The 18260-nt window shown below is 46.8% G+C and overlaps 1 protein-coding gene across 1 annotated transcript in view; it reads right to left on the bottom strand.

The window, feature by feature from the left end:
- Positions 1 to 18260, bottom strand: part of Pcnx2 (pecanex 2) — a 165562-nt gene that overhangs the window by 50230 nt on the left and 97072 nt on the right. The window contains exons 20-23 of the mRNA XM_052728899.1: positions 17871 to 18012; positions 15633 to 15810; positions 6824 to 6932; positions 2040 to 2169 (exon numbers count right to left, since the gene is read on the bottom strand). Of these exons, the coding sequence (XP_052584859.1) occupies positions 2040 to 2169; positions 6824 to 6932; positions 15633 to 15810; positions 17871 to 18012 (559 nt within the window). The remainder of the gene's footprint in view (positions 1 to 2039; positions 2170 to 6823; positions 6933 to 15632; positions 15811 to 17870; positions 18013 to 18260) is intronic.

The raw sequence follows: 18260 nt of genomic DNA, 5'->3' as shown, positions 1-18260 counted from the left end.
GCCATTCTGGTCCCACTTCCCCTGTACCTGTTGTTACCAGTGATGGATCTGGGGCTGGCTCACCCAAGTCCAGCAAAGCTGTCACAGCAATGGGACACCTCAACACACAGCTTCATGACTTGCGCCTCAGCAATAATGACAACCAAGGAGGAAAAGTGTCATTATTTGTCCAAGAACCTTGTGAACAGATTCACTGAAATTACAGAGTAATGGGACTGTAGGCTGGAGCGAGTAAGTCCCTCCCTGAATCCCCTTAAAGGGACATAAATGAACAAACGTACTACCATTCCCAAAACTGCCTGCTTTGTACTTCAGAAAAGAATCAAGGCTTGGTGGCCTGCACCTGCAATTCTAATCCTTGGGGAGCCTGGGGCAGGAGGATCATGTTAGAACCCAGGGTGGGCCAAGACACTATCTCAAAAATGAACAGAGAAGAAAGGAAGGAAGGAAGGAAGCAAGGAAGGAAGGAAGGAAGGAAGGAAGGAAGGAAGGAAGGAAGGAAGGCAGGCAAGGCTAAGTTTTCCTCAGCTCCACCTGAACCTAAACTTCTGGGAAGTGTGTGCTCAGTCTGGTAAGCACCTTTCATCTCAGCCCTGAGTGGGAGTGGGACCCCTCTGCAGAGCGGCCATACTAGCCGGCCTGAGGGTCACCCTAGCTTGGATTCACATGGTGCTTAATGTGTGCTGAGAGGCTAACTTGTTTCCTCCTTGCGTGAGTCGATGAGATAGGTCTCAATGTCACCTGCATCTTACAGACAGGGAGAAGAGGCCTGAGGCTGCCAACGTGGAAGCAAGCCTGTGCTTTGATCTGCACACCCCACTGCCTGCACCAGGACACATGCTTACGCTCCAATAAATTGCTTCACAGCGGAAACTGAAAGCCGTGGTCTCCTACCTCCAGGCCAGCCTCTGAGCCACAAAAGGCACAAGACTAAGTACCAAAGTTCTGCTGAGTGTAAGCCCAGCACAGAGGAGCAAGGCCTCTGTCCAGGGAAGGTGACTTGGCTCACGGCTCTCCTCTCCCGACAGACCTCGACCCTCCTGGACAATTTACTAAGAGGTCTTTGAAATCCCACAGCAGGGACTAGGGATGTAGGCAGTCAATAGAGTATTTTCCTAGTGTGCATGAGGTCCTGGCTCTGATCTTACACACTACTTAAAGAGGGTGCGTGCCTGTAATCACAGCAGCAGCAGGGCAGAGAGAGATTGGGATAATCAGAAGTTCAAGGCCATCCTTAGCTACATAAGGATTTTGAGACCAGTCCAGGAACACATTAGACCCAGTCTCAAAAAAAAAAGACTCTCAGTAAGCCATTGTGCCTGTATCGATTTTGCCATTATAATGAAGAGTGATAGAGTGGACTCAGTGTGTTCTGGGCTCTGGGTTCCATTACCATTACCAGAAAATAACAACAACAAAATACTCTATTCTACTAATACTTCCTGGGGAAATTGGTGGCTGGTCCAAATAGTCAAGGAAAAAGTGAATAAATGTGTTCTACAGATTCAGTGATGCACGCATCTACACAGAGCTGTGGTGAGTGGATTTGGTATATGCATCATGTAGCTGAGTTTCCAATGTTCACAGGAGGATCATGACAAAGAAATCCCAGCACATCAAAGAACATGGGCCATGACTTGCCCATCACATCCCTTAGGTTAACAGCTAAGAATTGGCTACTTAATTCTTTCCCTTCATAGCTGGAGAACCCTAATTCATTCTGTAATTCACCCTGCACCAGCAGCAGGTGACTGATCCATACTGCACCAATAGCAGATCGCTGATTCACACTGCACCAGCAGATCCCTGATTCACACTGCACCAGCAGATCCCTGATTCACACTGCACCAGCAGTAGATCACTGATTCACCACACTAGCAGCAAATCATAAATTCATACTGTGAACTGGGGGATCATGGGAGCCTGGATCAGCCCCATTGTCCAGTGGATATGAACAATCCAAAACATCCCAGAGGGGCAGGGAGTAGGTGCTGGGACACATGGAATATAGCAACTTAGCAGGGATGTTAGGTTCTTACTTATAGCTTCTCTCCCAGAACTTCACTGGTCTGACATAGGAGGTGATGAATATGACGCTCCCAAGGAAAGGGCTCAGGGGCGTAGAGAAGATCGAGGTGGCGAAAGTCTGGAAGAAAAGCATGGCGGAGTCTGGAAGAATGGGGTTAAGGCAGAATACATGCTGTCATCACCAGAGTTTTAAACACCCTTTCCATGGGTCATGGTCTCACACATCTGTAATCTTGGCACTAGGCAGGTAGAACAGAAGTTAAAGGTCATCCCCAGCGACAGCAAGAATTCAAGGCCAACCCGGGCTACAAGGAAACTATCAATAAAGACTCCAACACTGACCTCTAGCTTCCACGTGTATGTGCAGACACACACACACACACACACACACACACACACACACACACACACACACACACACCCAAATAAGAAGCGGAGAACTCTAGAGGAGGAGTGGTGTAGGGCAGAGGAAGGGACGGAATGAAGAGACTCTCTATGGGACAATGAATGACGTTTTCAGCTGAACTGTGACTAGTAGCACCAATACAGACCCTGGAGTGGTTGCTAGAGCAGTGGTCAGTCAAAGCCTTCTTCAGTTCCTTCCAACAGAAAGTCTACAAGGCAGATGACCAGCGGTTAGAAGTACTGTTAAAAGGAAATCCTCGGCCGGGCGGTGGTGGCGCACGCCTTTAATCCCAGCACTTGGGAGGCAGAGCCAGGCGGATCTCTGTGAGTTCGAGGCCAGCCTGGGCTACCAAGTGAGTCCCAGGAAAGGCGCAAAGCTGCACAGAGAAACCCTGTCTCGAAAAACCAAAAAAAAAAAAAAAAAAAAAAAAAAGGAAATCCTCAACACCAGTGATTTCGTAAATGCTTTACGAAAATCATTAGAAGCTTAAAGGGCTGTGGCAAGGGGAAGTTGCCTTCCCACAATGCACATTTAGTGGCGATAATGTAGGGAGGTCTGTCTAATTATGGGGAGACGATAGCTGGGCACGGTGTCTACACATGTTGAAAGGGTGTGCTTTTCTCCCCAGAGGCTGGAAGCTCAGAAGCCCGTGAGGTGGCAAGGGAGAAAACATGCTAGAACCGGAGAAAGCAATTTATCCACCAGTGCCCTGCTGGCTGGAATGCTAATTCAATTCCAAAATAGAGTAAATGAGTCTGTTCTCAATGTGGGTGATGAGATCATTAGCGTTTGGCAATTAGCAGGGATCCAGGCTGAGACTTAGGGCCTGACACCTTTTTCTGGACCATTATGTATACCCAGCTTCTCCATCCTTCATCTCATGTGGACATTGGATGTTAAGAGTCCTGACCTTCATTGCTGAGTAAGGATCAAGAAGTCTGCAGACAAGAAGCTTTAGAGGCAGTGGCCAGCACAGGGGCAGTTGGAAGGCCTTGTCTCAGCAGAAGGGACTAAGTGATGTCATTAAAGGACCAGTTTCAGGGAAGAGATGGATGGAATATTCTAAAACCGGTTGTCAAATATCCTATACAATATGCATCTTGAGTGTCTCCACTTCATGTGTGCTTGCTGTGTGTGTGTGTGTGTGTGTGTGTGTGTGTGTGTGTGTGTGTGTGTACTTGGGTGCATATTCATGTGAAGACCAGAGCTCAATCTTGAGTGTCTTTCCTCAGACGCTGCCACTTTGTTTTTGGAGACAGGGTCTCCCATTGACCTGGAGCTCATGGAGTAGGCTGCTAGGTCGACTGACCAATGAGTTCCAGGAATCTGCCTGCCTCTGCCTCTCCATCACCGAGATTACAAGTGTCCATCAACACATCCAGCCTTTGTTTACGTGAGTTCTAGGAGCCCTAATATCTCTGTGTCTCAAGAGAAGGCGTCCACAAATGGAAGCACCATTTTAAGCCATGCCTCATGCTGGCTTGTTTGATTCTCTGGCAGTTGACTGAGGAGTTGACAAAGGTTCTGGTGTGAACCCAACAGACAGACAGGCAAGCCAGGGAGCCATGAGGAATGACTTGGGTCCATGCTTACCTATTAAGCACAGATACTGACGGGAAGTTCCACCAGTCAGGAAATGCTGGGGGTCTAGCTTCCCACTTTAAACTGTCACCATGGTTCCTCACCTATGCATTTGTAGGTCATTGATAATTTTCACTGAAGAAATATGCTTGAAATTCCAGATGAGAAATCTTAGATATACATCAGAAATAAGAGGTCACCTCAGTCTTTCACCCTACCTTTGTTTCAAGGGCTCTGTTTAGGAAAGCAAAATGGCTAGCAGTTGAAGGGCGGCACAAACATTTTTCATCCTCTTAGCTTATTCTGCCAAATAACCTTGAAATGATTTAGAAATATCAACATAGGTCTAAGAACAGGAATATACCCTGCTATGCGAAAGTAATCATCAGTCTCATTCACCCAGCTATGAACCCTGCAAGCTACAATAATAATCTTTCCGCAGGATATGCTCATTGTTACAATAGCGGCCCAAGTATTAGGGGGTTACCCAACAACTTTTAAAAACTGGATTTCAAAATTTACTCCATGGGATTGAATTCACATCTCATACTATTAATGAGGCCACGGACATGCGACTAAACAGACCATAGGTCCTACGGGAATACCTACTACTATTATTCTGCTAAATAAACACAGTGATATGAGTACTCCTAGTGATATATTGCTATACCTATAGATCAGTACACACTCAAACCCAATCAGAGAAGCTTCTTCTTGCAGTAGATGGTAATTAACATGCAGACATACAACTGGTCAATGTGCAGAAAGAGAGTTTGGAGTGTACAGCCCTGAGTGGGATGTCTTTACTACACTCTCCTCTCAAGACTGGGGGGTCTATGTAGAAGAAGGGGCAGAAGGATTGTAATAGCCAGAGGTGGTAGATGATTTAAAAAATGTTTTAATGGATTTTTAAAACTTTAAAAATCTAGAATACGTGACTGCTTAGTGATTATCATAAGTAGGTTTCTGTCCTGATCACCAGGTTGCGTAAGAAATTTCCTGTGAGGAATTCCAATTAGCCTTGTGAAATTTTCATGGGAACCAAGCTCTCAGCCTCATTCACAGCAGCAAATAGCACCCAGAGTGCATTGCCAGAGTTTAGTCTGTGCTGCCATTACCAGAGGACACCAACAGAGCCATGGTTTCTGTGTCCATCTGTACTGGTTGGTTTTACCTCTCAACTTGACACTACCTAGCAACACCTGGGAAGACAGTCTTATGGAGGAATTGTTCAGATCAGGGACTGTCTTGATTGTGCATTGAGGTGGGAAGACCCGCCTCCAATATGGGTGACACCATTTCCTGGGCTGGACTGTGTGAAGAAAGCTGAGCATATGAGAATAAGCAGGCAAGGATGCATTCCTTTCTCACTGCTCTTAGCTGTAGGTGTGATGGATTAACTGCTTGAGTTTCTGCCTTGACTTACCCTCAGTGACAATTCCACTGTAGCTGGAATGTAAGCCAAATCAACCTTTCCCTCCCTAAGTTGCTTTTGGTCAGAGTGTTTGCCATGGCAACAGAAACAAAACTAGAACACTGTCTCAGGACCCACCCCCGAATCTGACCTTGAAGTTGTGAGCCCAGGAATCTATCTCTTTATCTTACAGGTTCCTCCTGGGGTTCTGACGGCAGTGAGTCTGAGCCTCATGATCAGAAACATGGGTATAGAAAGTCTAAAATCAGTGGCCCGGGAAACCTTGAGGGACGGATTTTTAGGCTGACATCAAGAAACACTGTATTGATCTCTCTTCAAGTGTATTTGGTGTATTCTTTGTTGGTTTGGTTGTAGTTTTGATACAGAGTCTGGCTATGTAGCCTGACTGACCTAGACATTTGTAGATCTGACCTACATAATGTGTAAGCAATCCTCCTGCCTCTTCCTCCTGAATGCTAGGATTACTGGTGTGTGTCACCATGAATGGCTTTCTTTAAACAACTTCTCTATGTCTCTCTAAAGTTGGGCATAAAACTTAGTTATCTGTGTCAATGTGATCATTAGAAATGGCATCTCCAACATGCTTTGAACTGAATTAAAACAATTTAAAGCTAATCATCATTATGGAAACACATTAAAAATGTACAGAAACCCGGTCTGCCTAGCAACCATGATTAATTTTTTAGTCTCCAAAAGTATTTAGGGGTAATTCTACTTGTATCTAATTCTAGATTTCTTAATATTGATAAGGTAGATACAATAACTATATCACAATATAATAAATAAAATACTGAATTCATTTAACTCTATCTGCAACATTTAAGGGTAAATAGATATGTACAAGTTTGCATAAGTCAACCCAATTGTTTAATCAGTTATTTTCATTTAAAAGGCAAACTCTCTCCCTGCCTACCTGGATTTGGGAAATGGGTGGCTCAGAAAAGAGTAAAAGTTGGGTCAACAAAATGGCTTGGTGGGTAGAGATACTTGTCCCCAAGCAGGATGATCTGAGCTCTGTTCCGGGAACCCACATGTCGGAAGGGGAGAGTCAATGCCTACAAATTTTTCTCTGATTTTCACACTTGCACTATGGTACATGCCTCCCACTAAATAAATAAGATGTAAAAAAAAAAAAAAAAAAAAAAAAAAGCACGAATAACCACTGAGCATGCATCAAGGAGCGGGTAGAGTCCAGAATGACACAATGCCTTTTAAGGTTAAGTGGCTTGCAGGGGACCCAGAGTGCCTCTCCTACACCCATTAAAATGTAATCGGACAGATTTTACAATGCTGTTACTGCCAGGTCAGTGGAAAGCTCGTGCCTGTAAAATGCAAACCTCCGCTTGGCAGGTGCGGGCAAGCAGAAAGGATACGAGGGATGGCGAAGAGCTGGGCAAACACGTGAAAGGAAGAACCCCAGGCCATCTGCCAAGGGGCCACGTAGGCCAGGACAAACTGCAGTTTGTGAAGCAGGTCCCCAAGCTGAAAGCAAAGAGAGAAAGGTTAGAGAAGACAGGGCCGGCCCTGGTCACCACATCAACGTCGTTTAAAGGACACTGGTTTGGGGTTAGAGGCCCCGAGATCACTGCTTGCTTCCACTTCACAGCGTCGTCTGTCCAGCAGGCAATGTGAAATGGTGTTTGATGTGGGTGCTTCACAGAGGCCACAAGTCAACCAGAGAGGCTTGTCCAGTTCATCTAAGCGGATCCACACACTGGCTCAGTGTCTGCCCTTCTTAGAGTGATAATCACAGCTCGGTCTGCTGTCCTTCACAGGGGACCTTTTCAGCAGGAGATTTATGCAAAACCCAGTGTCCTTGATGCTTCTCAGGTTTGGGTGTGTATGTGTGTGCTCTGTGTGTGTGTGCACGTGCACATGCGTGCACGCAGGTGCATGTGTGTACATGCATGGGAAGAACAGAGTTCAAACTCTTGTGCCTTTCCTCTGGCACAGTCTACTTTATTTATTTATTTACTTATACATGTATATGTATGTGGTATGTGTGTTTGTGTGTGTGTGTGTGTGTGTGTCTACCTGAAGGTGTTATTCCTCTATCTGTCTGTCTCTGTATCTATGTATCTATCATCTATCTGTCTGTCTATCTATCTATCTATCTATCTATCTATCTATCTATCTATCTATCTATCAATCTATATGTGGTGGTGTGCATGTGTGTCCAAGTGGGTATGCAAGTGGGGTTCAGGTGAGATTCAAAATCCGGACCTCATGCCTGGGCGCCAAATGCGTTATTCTTTGAGCCAGCTTGATTCTGGGGACAAGGTGTCTCACTGACTTGGACTCTGCCAATTCAACTGAATCCTCTCAGAATCCTCCCATCTCTGTCTCCCCAGCATTGGGATTACAGACATGCACAGCCACAGTCAGCTTTGGGTGTGGGTTCTGTGCATCAAACGGAGGCTGTCACCCTTGGGTGAGAAGCAGCACTTTATCAGCTGAGCCGTCTCCCCAGCTTGCCACTCAGATTTTTGTGTCCTCATTTCATCTATGAGGCTGCTTGTGCTTGGAGAAAATAGTCCACCTATTGAACCCTAAGTTAGAAAGTATTTTAGAATGCTGAAGCTGGGCAGCAGCCACAGCCAGCACATGGAACACCCAATAGCCAAGGGGACATCGTTCCTGCAGGCCCTCTCAGTGCAAGGTCCCATCTTTTTATTATTACTATTATTTTACAGTATTCTAAATTGCTTTCATGTGTATATGCGTGTGTACGCATGATGTACGGAGGGGGCATGCACGCCATGCTGTGTATGTGGAGGTCACAGAGGAGCTTTGTGGAGTCTCTTCTCTCCTTTGCTTTTACATGGGTTCCAGAGTATGAACTTGGGGTCATCGGGCCCATACAGCAATCAGCTCTACCCACTGAGCCACCTCACCAGCCCAGTATCCCATCTCTTAGATTCACAGGAAGCCCAGGCTCCCTGCCCTCCATTGTCCCAGACACTGTGCATCAGAGACAAGACACAGAACATTCCAACCCCCATCTCCACCCCTCGGCTGCCTTCTGGGAATAGAGGACCCCCTTTTAAGCTGGGATTTCCTTTCCCCCCTACCATTAACCTAGCCAGACAGGTTCAGGTTCCCTCCATCAGACAGACCACCCCTGGACTACAAACCCACCTGCCACCCCACTCTTGATAACCCTTGGTGTAACTATTAAGAATTCATCCTGTGGCTCATGTCGATGTGAAAACTGCAGACATGACCAGGATTTGCTTAAGTGATACATATCCCTTCCCCCCAAAGGCCTGGCTGATGAAAAATTCCTCTGTTCTATGTTCCCAGGGTGGCTGTGTCCTGGGGGGCTCTTCAGACACCTTCCCATGAAGCTAGTAAGTAGGTCAGGCCCAGCCACGCAGTCAGACAGACTGCCCTAGGGAGGGCGTATCTGCAGGCACAAAGCTCTTGCAGGCCCAACGCAGCGGCGTTGTGATTAAATGAATCTATTACAATTATTTTTTGCTTGGCACAGCAGTTTGTATTTACGCAGCAGTAAGACCAGTAATCAGCCGCCGAAGGATTTCAAACCCAGCATTTTCTTGCTCTAATTGCACCCGGGTCCCAGATATCTTCATTCTTCCTTACATCTCCCCATGTCTCCTTCCCCTCATGAATATCGTGAAGGGTGTGGTGCCAGATGCTGAACAGGAGACTTGGGGGTAACCTCGGCTGCTTTCTGTCTCTAGAGAAGCTGGGGTACCTGGCCGTCAGCTCGTTCCAGTTTTTCCACATCCTTTTCATGGATCCCCAAGAAAGATACTGTGTATGCAGGACTTAGTGTCTGGACCGTGTGGGTTTAAGACTATAGGCTGGAATGTTCTACACAAGTATTTCAAATTCCTGTGACCTCGAATGAGAATGGACAGGGGCATGTGGGTCGTGGGAGAAACAGAGGCAGCTTATTAAGAAAAAGGACAGAAGTACAGCAGGCACCTGAGCTAGCGGACTAGGGCCTTCTGGGTAATCTGTAAGGTGTGAACTGTTCTCCACATGCTCTGTTCCATGTTGGCCTTGTGGGGAGGGGTTTCCAGTCTGGTTTATTTTATATGTTGTGGGGTGTGTGTGTGTGTGTGTGTGTGTGTGTGTGTGTGTGTGTGTGTGTGTGTGTGTGTGAGAGAGAGAGAGAGAGAGAGAGAGAGAGAGAGAGAGAGAGAGAGAGAGAATGTGGAGGTCAGAAGACAATTTTGAGCATCATTTCTCAGGTACTGTGTACTGTTTTGTTTCTCCATTTGTTTTGAGACAGGGCCTCTTACTGGCCTGACTCTCATCATGTAAGCTATGCTGCCTGGCCATCGAGCCCAGAGATGCCTCAGTCTCCCCCACTCTGGGATCACAAGCATGCACATCACGCCTAGCTCTTCTATGTTGTTCTGGGGACCCAGCTCAGAACCTAATGCTTGGACAGCAAACACTTTAGCCATAGAACCATCTCCTGCCCCAGGAGTGACTCCAACTCTGATCCTACCCTTCTACACCTATAAAACAGGGTCTCGGTGTCTACTTGAAACAACAGGCCCTGTCTCCCCAAATTATCCACATGGCTCCCCCACTGGCCACTGTCAGGTGTGCACAGGCCACCAGTAGTTTATGTCCTCTTTTGTCCCTTTCCTGTCCTCCTCCACCCTCTGATACCCTGGTTCACGCCCCTGTCATGAACCACATAGCTTACCTCCAAAAAGAGACACCAAAATATGCCTGTAAGCCCAGAATTCCAGAGGATGAGGTTCAAGGACAGTCTGAGCTACATAAGAGGTCAAAACACCACACACACACACACACACACACACACACACACACACACACACACACACACACACATGCACGCATAGGCACACACACACACACACACATGCACGCACGCACAGGCACACACACACACACACACACACACACACATACATGCACGCACAGGCACACACACACACACGCACACATGCACGCACGCACACACACACAGAGGCACACACACCCACCACCACCACCACCGCTGCCACACATACACAAACATGTGACTCCTGTCAAGCTACACCTGTTTCCCAACCTTCGGCCAACACACAAATTGAGTCCTAACTCTGTAGCACTCCTGCTCAGGCCTCAGAGTCCGGCTCATAATGCCTCTTCTGTTTTTACTTCTAGATGCTTAGAACACATCCCTGCTCAGGTCTTTGCCCCTCCCAGCCACCATGAAGCCCTCTGCACATGCCCCAACCTCTGTTTCTGCACCTTTCAAAGCTTCTGTGGACTTCACATGCCTGACATCCTTCCTCCCCCTTAAAGCTCCAAGGGAGCACCTCAACGTCCCACTCATGAAGGCTAGCTGGGCACCACTTCCATGTGCTTTCTGGAAGCTTCAGTGCAATGACCTCCTTACCCACAAGCCTCCTGTCCTAGACTTACCTGGCGTCACCACAAAATGCAGGCTTAGCTGGGTAGCCTGCACTTGAACCTCGTTCTCTCATATGCAGTTGGATGACCATAAGATCATCCGGCTCGCTTTATTCTCGTGCCTCAGTTTCCCCACCTATAAACCGAGGGGCACATACCAGCAAAGCCGTGAAGATGAGTCAAGTGTTGAGGGTGGTGCCTGGCTCATGCATAGTCCTGGGGCTATGCTATCAATCACACTGTTGGCAATTGATGACCCAGGACAGTGCTTGGCAATCAGCAATTTCACTGATTTTTGTGGGTGGTGATATGTGCACATGTGTGGAGGCCAGAGGCCAATGTCACATGTCGCCTTCAGATGCTCGATATCTCACTAACTGAGCTAGGGTCTCTCATTGAACCTGGCGCTTGCTGACTTGGTTAGGCTGTCTGGTGAGTGAGTCTTAGGACCCTCTTCTCATCCTCTGCCCAGAGCTGCATGCCATCATACGTGGGCTTTTATCGGTTCTGGGGCTCTGAACTCAGATTCCCATGCTTGTGTAGCAAGTACTTTACCAGTTGAGCCATCTTCCCAGCCCAATAGCTGCTTTTAGAACAAAGTTTTTTGAATGAATTATTTTGTGACAGCCCAAACTCTTACAAAAAGGTAGTTTATCTTAAATATAAGAGTATCCACCCATCCACATGAAGTACAAGGAAATGCCATTTAGAGACTGCCACAGAGACCTTGAACATGAACTATGGTCCTCCATAACAAGGCTACACATTGTTGCTTGGTAGCAATTATTCAAACAGTATCACCCATGTTGAGCTAATGTTGAGCAGAATTTCATGTTCAATGTGTTATGGGATGGCAGGGTTTTCTCAGGTCATGCAACCACATCCCTTTGCAAAAGTTATTCAAGACAAAATGGTTGTGATGGACATCCCAGGGCCAATGGGATGGTGTGCAAGGACCTTTGACATCTGTGGTCTGCTTACAATCAAATATTCCTAGCCACCAAAGGTCCTCCACACAAAACTTACTGTGTCCCCAAATTGAGATGGGGCAGACGGCTCCCAGAGAATTGAGGGAGTTTTCTTGGGCCTCCAAGGATGACCTTAAGCTTTTCAGCATCCTGCCTCTATCTCCTGAGTGCTAGGATTGCAGCCTTGTGCTGCCAGGCTTGATTTAAGCAATGCTGGGATCAAACACATGCTAGGCAAGCATGCTACTGCCTGAGCTACATTCTCCATCCTGTATCACATGAGATGTGTGTGTGTGTGTGTGTGTGTGTGTGTGTGTGTGTGTGTGTGTGTGTACAAGCATACATGTGTGTTGTCAAAGGCCAGAAACGAAAGTTAGGAGTCTTTCCTCAATTGCTCCCACCATTATATTTTGAAGCAGGGTCTCTCACCAAGCCAAGAACTCACCAGTTCAGCTAGGCTGGCCAATGAGCTTCATCTGTCTCTGCTTTCCCATTGCTAGGATTATATGAGATGCGAGCACATCCAGATATTTATATGGGTTCTGGGGATCCAGACTCATGTCCTCATGCTTGTATGGCAGTCACCTTATCATCTGAGCCATCTTTCTGGCCCTTATATGAGTTCATAAAAGTCGGTCTAATGGGTGGAGAGAGCTGAAATGGCAGAGGAAAGGAGGCCATGAGGAAGACATGACTGACTTCCAAAGGAAGTAGTCCTGCCAGCACTTCTCCTAGTCTACTGCCCCCCAAATCCACAAACCCACAAGATTAGGGTGCCATCACTGTGGGCTGTCCCACTCACCAGGCAGGGTGGGGCTGAAGCAACCCCATCCTGGGGACCCTGGCCTTGAACTCATTATTTCATGTTTTCACCAGCTCTGACAGACTGAGAAGACCAGGAAATAGCCTCTAGAAGCACAGGGTTACAAGGAGAGAGAGAATAACATGCTGACAGGACCTGGATCCTCCGTGGCCATCTGTTCCATTCCATGGCTTCCTGTTGACTGAGCTCAATGGTGTCTCTAGCCACATCTCTATTTCCTTCATCCCCATAAAGTCTGAAGGATTAGGGTCAACTCACTTATTATAATCATGTGTTCCTACATCATGGTTTGAATGTGGCGTGTCTCCTACAGACTCCTGTGTTTGGACCCCAGCTGGGGGTACTGCTATGGAGTTTATGGAACTTTGCAGACTTGTGGTTTAGCTGGCAGAGGTGGGCTGCTGTGTGTGTGTGTGGGGGTGGCCTTTGAAGCTTATTATCTACTTTCAGCTCCAGTTTTAGCTCTCTGCTTCTTGTCTGCCATCATGTGAAGAAGCAGTAGCCACAGGCTCCCACTGCCGCAAACAGGCCTTCCCCATCACAGAGGACTGAAGTCTCCTGAAACTTTGGGCCAAAACAAACCTTTTCTTGGCGCGGTTTCTACCAGACGCTTTGACACAGAGGTGAGAAAGGAAATTAATTGCCCCATGTATATGTGCAACCCCATCCAGCATCTCTTTCCCATCTCCCAGCCATTCTGTGAAGGGCTTCCAGGCTGACAACAGCTTAGAAGGCTGAAGACAGAGCTTAGGACCTTAGGGACACCTGCAGTGATCAGATGGAGAGGTGTGTCATGAGCTGACTGAACAATAAGATCTCACACCACACAATGAGTGACTCATGGAAGCAGTGCTGTTGGCAAAGCCAGCATTGGAAGTTTCTCGAAAGCCTCAAGGGCATACATGAAGAGGAGGCTTTCTTTCCTCGTTTTGCAAAAGAATCATTAGAGAAATGAGCATGAGAGACCCCCACTTGGACCTGCAGGAGAAACCTTTCTTGGAAGACATGGCTTCACATCATCAGGATGCTGCCTGTCTCTTTAAAGGATGCTTGGGGATAGATAGAACCTTGCTCTTCACTGCAGCAGCTCTCTGGTACTGCTCTCTGCAGACAAGGACTAAGCTTGGGGAGGAGCAGGATGGGCCAGGACTCAGTCTCATCCCTCACAGAATGTCTGTTTCTCTGCCTATTGTCTCTTGTCTCTGTTCTCTCTCTCTCTCTCTCTCTCTCTCTCTCTCTCTCTCTCTCTCTCTCTCTCTCTCTCTGTCATCTCATCTCAGCCATCATCCCAACCGAAAAGCTGATTATTCAAATGACAGTCCTTAAATGCTCCTTCAATTAGAGAAAACAGCAAAGTTCCTACTCTGGTTCCTTCTGAAATCATTGGTATTTTAATCAATAGTTGAAAAGGATCCAAAGAGGGTGGCTCAGGTGGTAGAGTGGTTGTTGGGCATTCGTGAAGCTCTGGGTTCCGGCCCCAACACTATACAGAATGGATGTGGTGGTGCACACCTACAACACCAGCATTCAAGTGAAGGATACAGGAAGATCATAAGCACCAGGTTGTGCTGGTTAGTTTTTGTCAATTTGACACAAGCCCACACACATCTGGGAAAGGGGTGTATCACTTAAAGAATTGTCTATCAGATTGGCCTGTGGGCATGTCTATAGGGAGTTTTCTTGATTAATGGCTGATATAGAAGGGTCCAGCCCACTGTGAGCAGCGCCATCCCTCAGCAGGGAGACCTAGACTGGAGCAAGTCAGCAGGCAGCATTCCTCTGTGGTTTCTGCTTCAGTTCCTGCCTTTGGCTTTCTTTGATGATAGACTGTAAGAGGTAAGATTAAATAAACCCATTCTCCCCAGGTTGCTTTGGGTCACTGTTTTATCACAGCAATAGAGAAACTGGAATAGAAATTAGTATCGGGAGTGGGGTTTTGCTGTGATGGACCTCATCATTGGCTTTTGTGTCTTGGACTATTATATAGGAGGAAGGTGGATGATTTGGAGCTTTGGTCTGGACAGACATTGAATGCTCAGAGCTTAATGACTTGTTGTGGGAACTTGAAAGATAATTCTGAGAGAAATGTAGTTAATGGAGACTGGGCTTGTGAAGTGTCAGAGGGAAACTGAGAGTCTCTCCACAACCCTGTCAGAGCCATTAATATGATATTGTGAATGAAAATCTGTGGTTTCTGGTTATCTGGGGCTGAAGAATCAACTGTGGTTAACAAGAGACCAGCACCAATGAAGTGAAACCTTTGCTTTATTGGTACAATTAATGCTGGTCAGCTGGGTCTGAAGAATCAGTTGTGGTTAGTAAGAGACTAGTTATTATTGAGGTAAAATCTGAAAAGAATTTGCTTAGAGTCAGCATACAGAAGCTGTGGTCTAGTAAGGGCCAGGAATGAATCTCAAGCTGGAAGCTGAACTTGGAAATATGTAAGAGTCATCTCCCATTTGGTATTGGTTTTGAAGACATAAGGGAGTTATGAAGAGCAGCTAAGTCTTGGCACTATGAGAGGCCATTAGTGAAGGTGTAGCCTCAGTTACAGAAGAGACTCTAGAATTAAAAGGTTCGTGGAGAGAAGCTAAGTCTTGGAACCCCTCCCCAAAGGAGGAGGGTCACTAGATCCTCCCTTGAGGTTATGCTACCACTTCTTCCTGTCTCAGCTGCATGTGGACTTGGCAAGTGTTGGTATACATAGGAGAAGATTCAGTGGGAGCTGTGGACTCTGCAGGGCTATAGCTGTCTGTGAGTTAGAAGTACTGTATGTGGGGTTTTCAAGTGGTGTAACTGCCTGTGTGTCTCCCATGCTCCCGTAAATAAGTCCAATAAGCTCTTTGGCTCATCAAGCTGGCCTTCGATGGGATCCTGTCTTTGGGCTGTCTGTACCTTCTGTTCTTTCTGGTGAGAAGGCATTTCTCTAAGCCTCCCCAAGAAAAGTTTGGTAACATTAAAAATGAAGAAAACAAGCAAGGAACTTGCCTTGGTGAACACAATGGATACCATGAAGAAATCCAGGAGGAAACTCTCAGAAATGTCTTTGTAGTCAAAGTGGAAAAAGATGACTGTGAAACCCAAGTTAGCAAACTGGTGAACTGGGTTACAGAATGACGTCCTCAGTAGCTTCATGCCTGCAGTGATCATCAGAAAAATGTCCCAGCTGCAGGGAAAAAAGAGGATGGGTCAATGACACCATGCAATGTGTTATACAATCTCGTGCAGGCTCATAAGGCCAGTGTGGAGTTCCTGCACTGTCCACATTTGCAGACAGTGAACAGGACTTCAGAAAACAGGGGTAACCATCTCAATTCTTAGGGGGAAAGCTTAAATGAAGACTTGGTCTGAACTGACTCCGTGGCACATGTTTCTTGCCACTGAAAGACATTTTCTGTCCGTCCTGGTTAGTCTTAACTGTCAACCTGACACAGCCTGGAGTCATCTGAGAAGAGAATGTGAAGCGTGGTTCAGCTTGGCCTGTGGGCATGTCTGTAGGGGATTGTCTTCATTGTTAATTGATGTAGGAGGCCAACCTCACCACAGGCAGCACTAGGCAGGGGGCCCCTGGCTGGAGAAATAAGCTAGTTAAGCATGAGCCTGGGAGAGAGCCTGCAAGCAGCACTCCTCCAATGGTTTCTGCTTCAAGCTCTGTCAGGATACAGTTCAAGAATGGAGTTGTACAACGGGAATTCTGAGTGCCTGTGAGAAAACTCCAAGAAAACAAGACAAGAGTCTGTGACCTCAGTTTCTTCAAAAGTATGGAATTGTTCTTAGAATGTGTTTTCATGCTTCTCCCACGTAGAGCAGATAAGAATGCATTTACCTCAGCTGTTGTTATTCATGTGACTCTATGAAAAAATATGTTTTTGCCATGTTTGGCTTGTCCTCATGATTGTACACTTCACTCAGATGACTCTTCTCAACCTTCAGAGTATAAGTTGTCTGATGCTCTGAATAAAGTCGGCTATTGCATGAGACTTTAGTCTGCCTTATTTTTAGGCCACCAACTAGAGCGGTAAACAAAACTCCTGTTTCAGTGCCTGCCCAGACTTCCCTCAGTGATAGACCTGGAAGTGTAAGCCCATAAGTCTTCTCCTCCTCTGGGCTGCTTTTGGTCAGAGTGTTTTATCACAGTAACAGAAAGGACAGTAGGGCACTGTCCATCAAAAACTGTGGTCATGAGTCCTTGTTCTCAGCAGTCGCAGAGTGCCTTCAGGGTTGATCTGAGGTCATGGATGCCATGCGAGAGCATGCCACGGAAAACTTGTAGACAGTTAGAAAGCAGTGCGCTGTCCCAGCTAGGGTCTGCTCCAAGTGTGCCTTGTCAAGACAAGGGTAAAACTGAAACAATGGTATGGCAAGAGTCAACATTATGCTCCAGACACAGAGGGAAATGCAGAATTTTGATAAAGCTATTTTCACTTCTACAGCTTCCCTCCAGTGTCTCTCATGTGCGTTACTCTAGTGACCACAGGCTTTCTGGTCTCCTTTAAAAGTTAATTTCCTCTGTCACGGCATCAGCGGAGCAGCTGATCAAGGCAGATCCACTGGAAACCTTCCCTTCTAGGATATTGCTTTTCTGCACCTCCTCCCACCATAACAATGTATTCGGCCAGTGCCTCTCACCTTCTGTCAGAATGACAGATCTGCAAATTACCAAGTGGATTTCCATTTGTAAATTCAGTATTAATTTTTGTCTATGAAACTAATGATTTAATCTTACATGGCTCGTGCTTTGCAAGAACACAGACACCTTGATGAGGCACCGCTTGATAAATGCAGGAAGTGGTGACAGGGTCTCTGTCCCCCTCCCCAAAGCATGATATTTGCTAAACGAAAATGATATGAAGCAATTTGCGAAGCTTGAGGCACAGCGGTGAAGACTCCGGGCTTTCCGATTCATGCTGAGCATCTGTCACCTGAGGAGCGCCCTCATCAACTGCTCTTCTGCAGGGAGATGTTCAGACCCCCTCCCCAACCCCCCCCCCCCCCGATGTTTACTCTTGGCACCACTGTGGGCGGATCAAACTTCGTTTGTGTCCCTGTCAGAGCATGGTAACTGTCTGCTCTACATGGATTTGAGTACAAAACTGCCCTGGTTCCTTTCATGAGGCCAGTATACAGGGCGTGGGACATTGGCTTCTGTAGTTTCTCTAGAGAAAACCCACTTGGTCCTGAAAATGTAATCCCAATTAGTATGAGAATAAACTATCATCCACTTACTGGGTGCCAAGTCTCCTGTAGTTGCTTATGGAGAAGGCATCAAGAGTGAGAGCGTTCAGGACGATGGCCGGGTACAAGAGATACTTTTCGAAACACTGAAGCCATACATAGAGCCTCTCGAACCACATTAAATGAGCAACATCTGAAAGAAATGCAAAATCCACTCTGAGACTCTTCTCACGGGCAAACAGCAAGGGCTGCCCCCTTTCAGCAGGGCTGTGGTGGGCTCCCGGGACCAGGCAAGGTGTGCCAGGTCTCCTTAGGGGCTGAGGCTCTCAGCTCCGATTCTGCCCAGCCCACAGGTGATAACACACAGGTCAGCATCCGTGTTTTCAAGACAGTTGACGTCTTTGGAAATGATTTATGGACAATGAAACGCAGTCCTAGGTC

Source organism: Peromyscus californicus, unplaced genomic scaffold, assembly GCF_007827085.1.
Source record: "Peromyscus californicus insignis strain IS unplaced genomic scaffold, ASM782708v3 Scaffold_8__1_contigs__length_139910024, whole genome shotgun sequence".
NCBI lineage: Eukaryota > Metazoa > Chordata > Mammalia > Rodentia > Cricetidae > Peromyscus > Peromyscus californicus.
The sequence above is the reverse complement of the archived record's forward strand: the minus strand, read 5'-3'. Positions and strand labels throughout refer to the sequence as shown.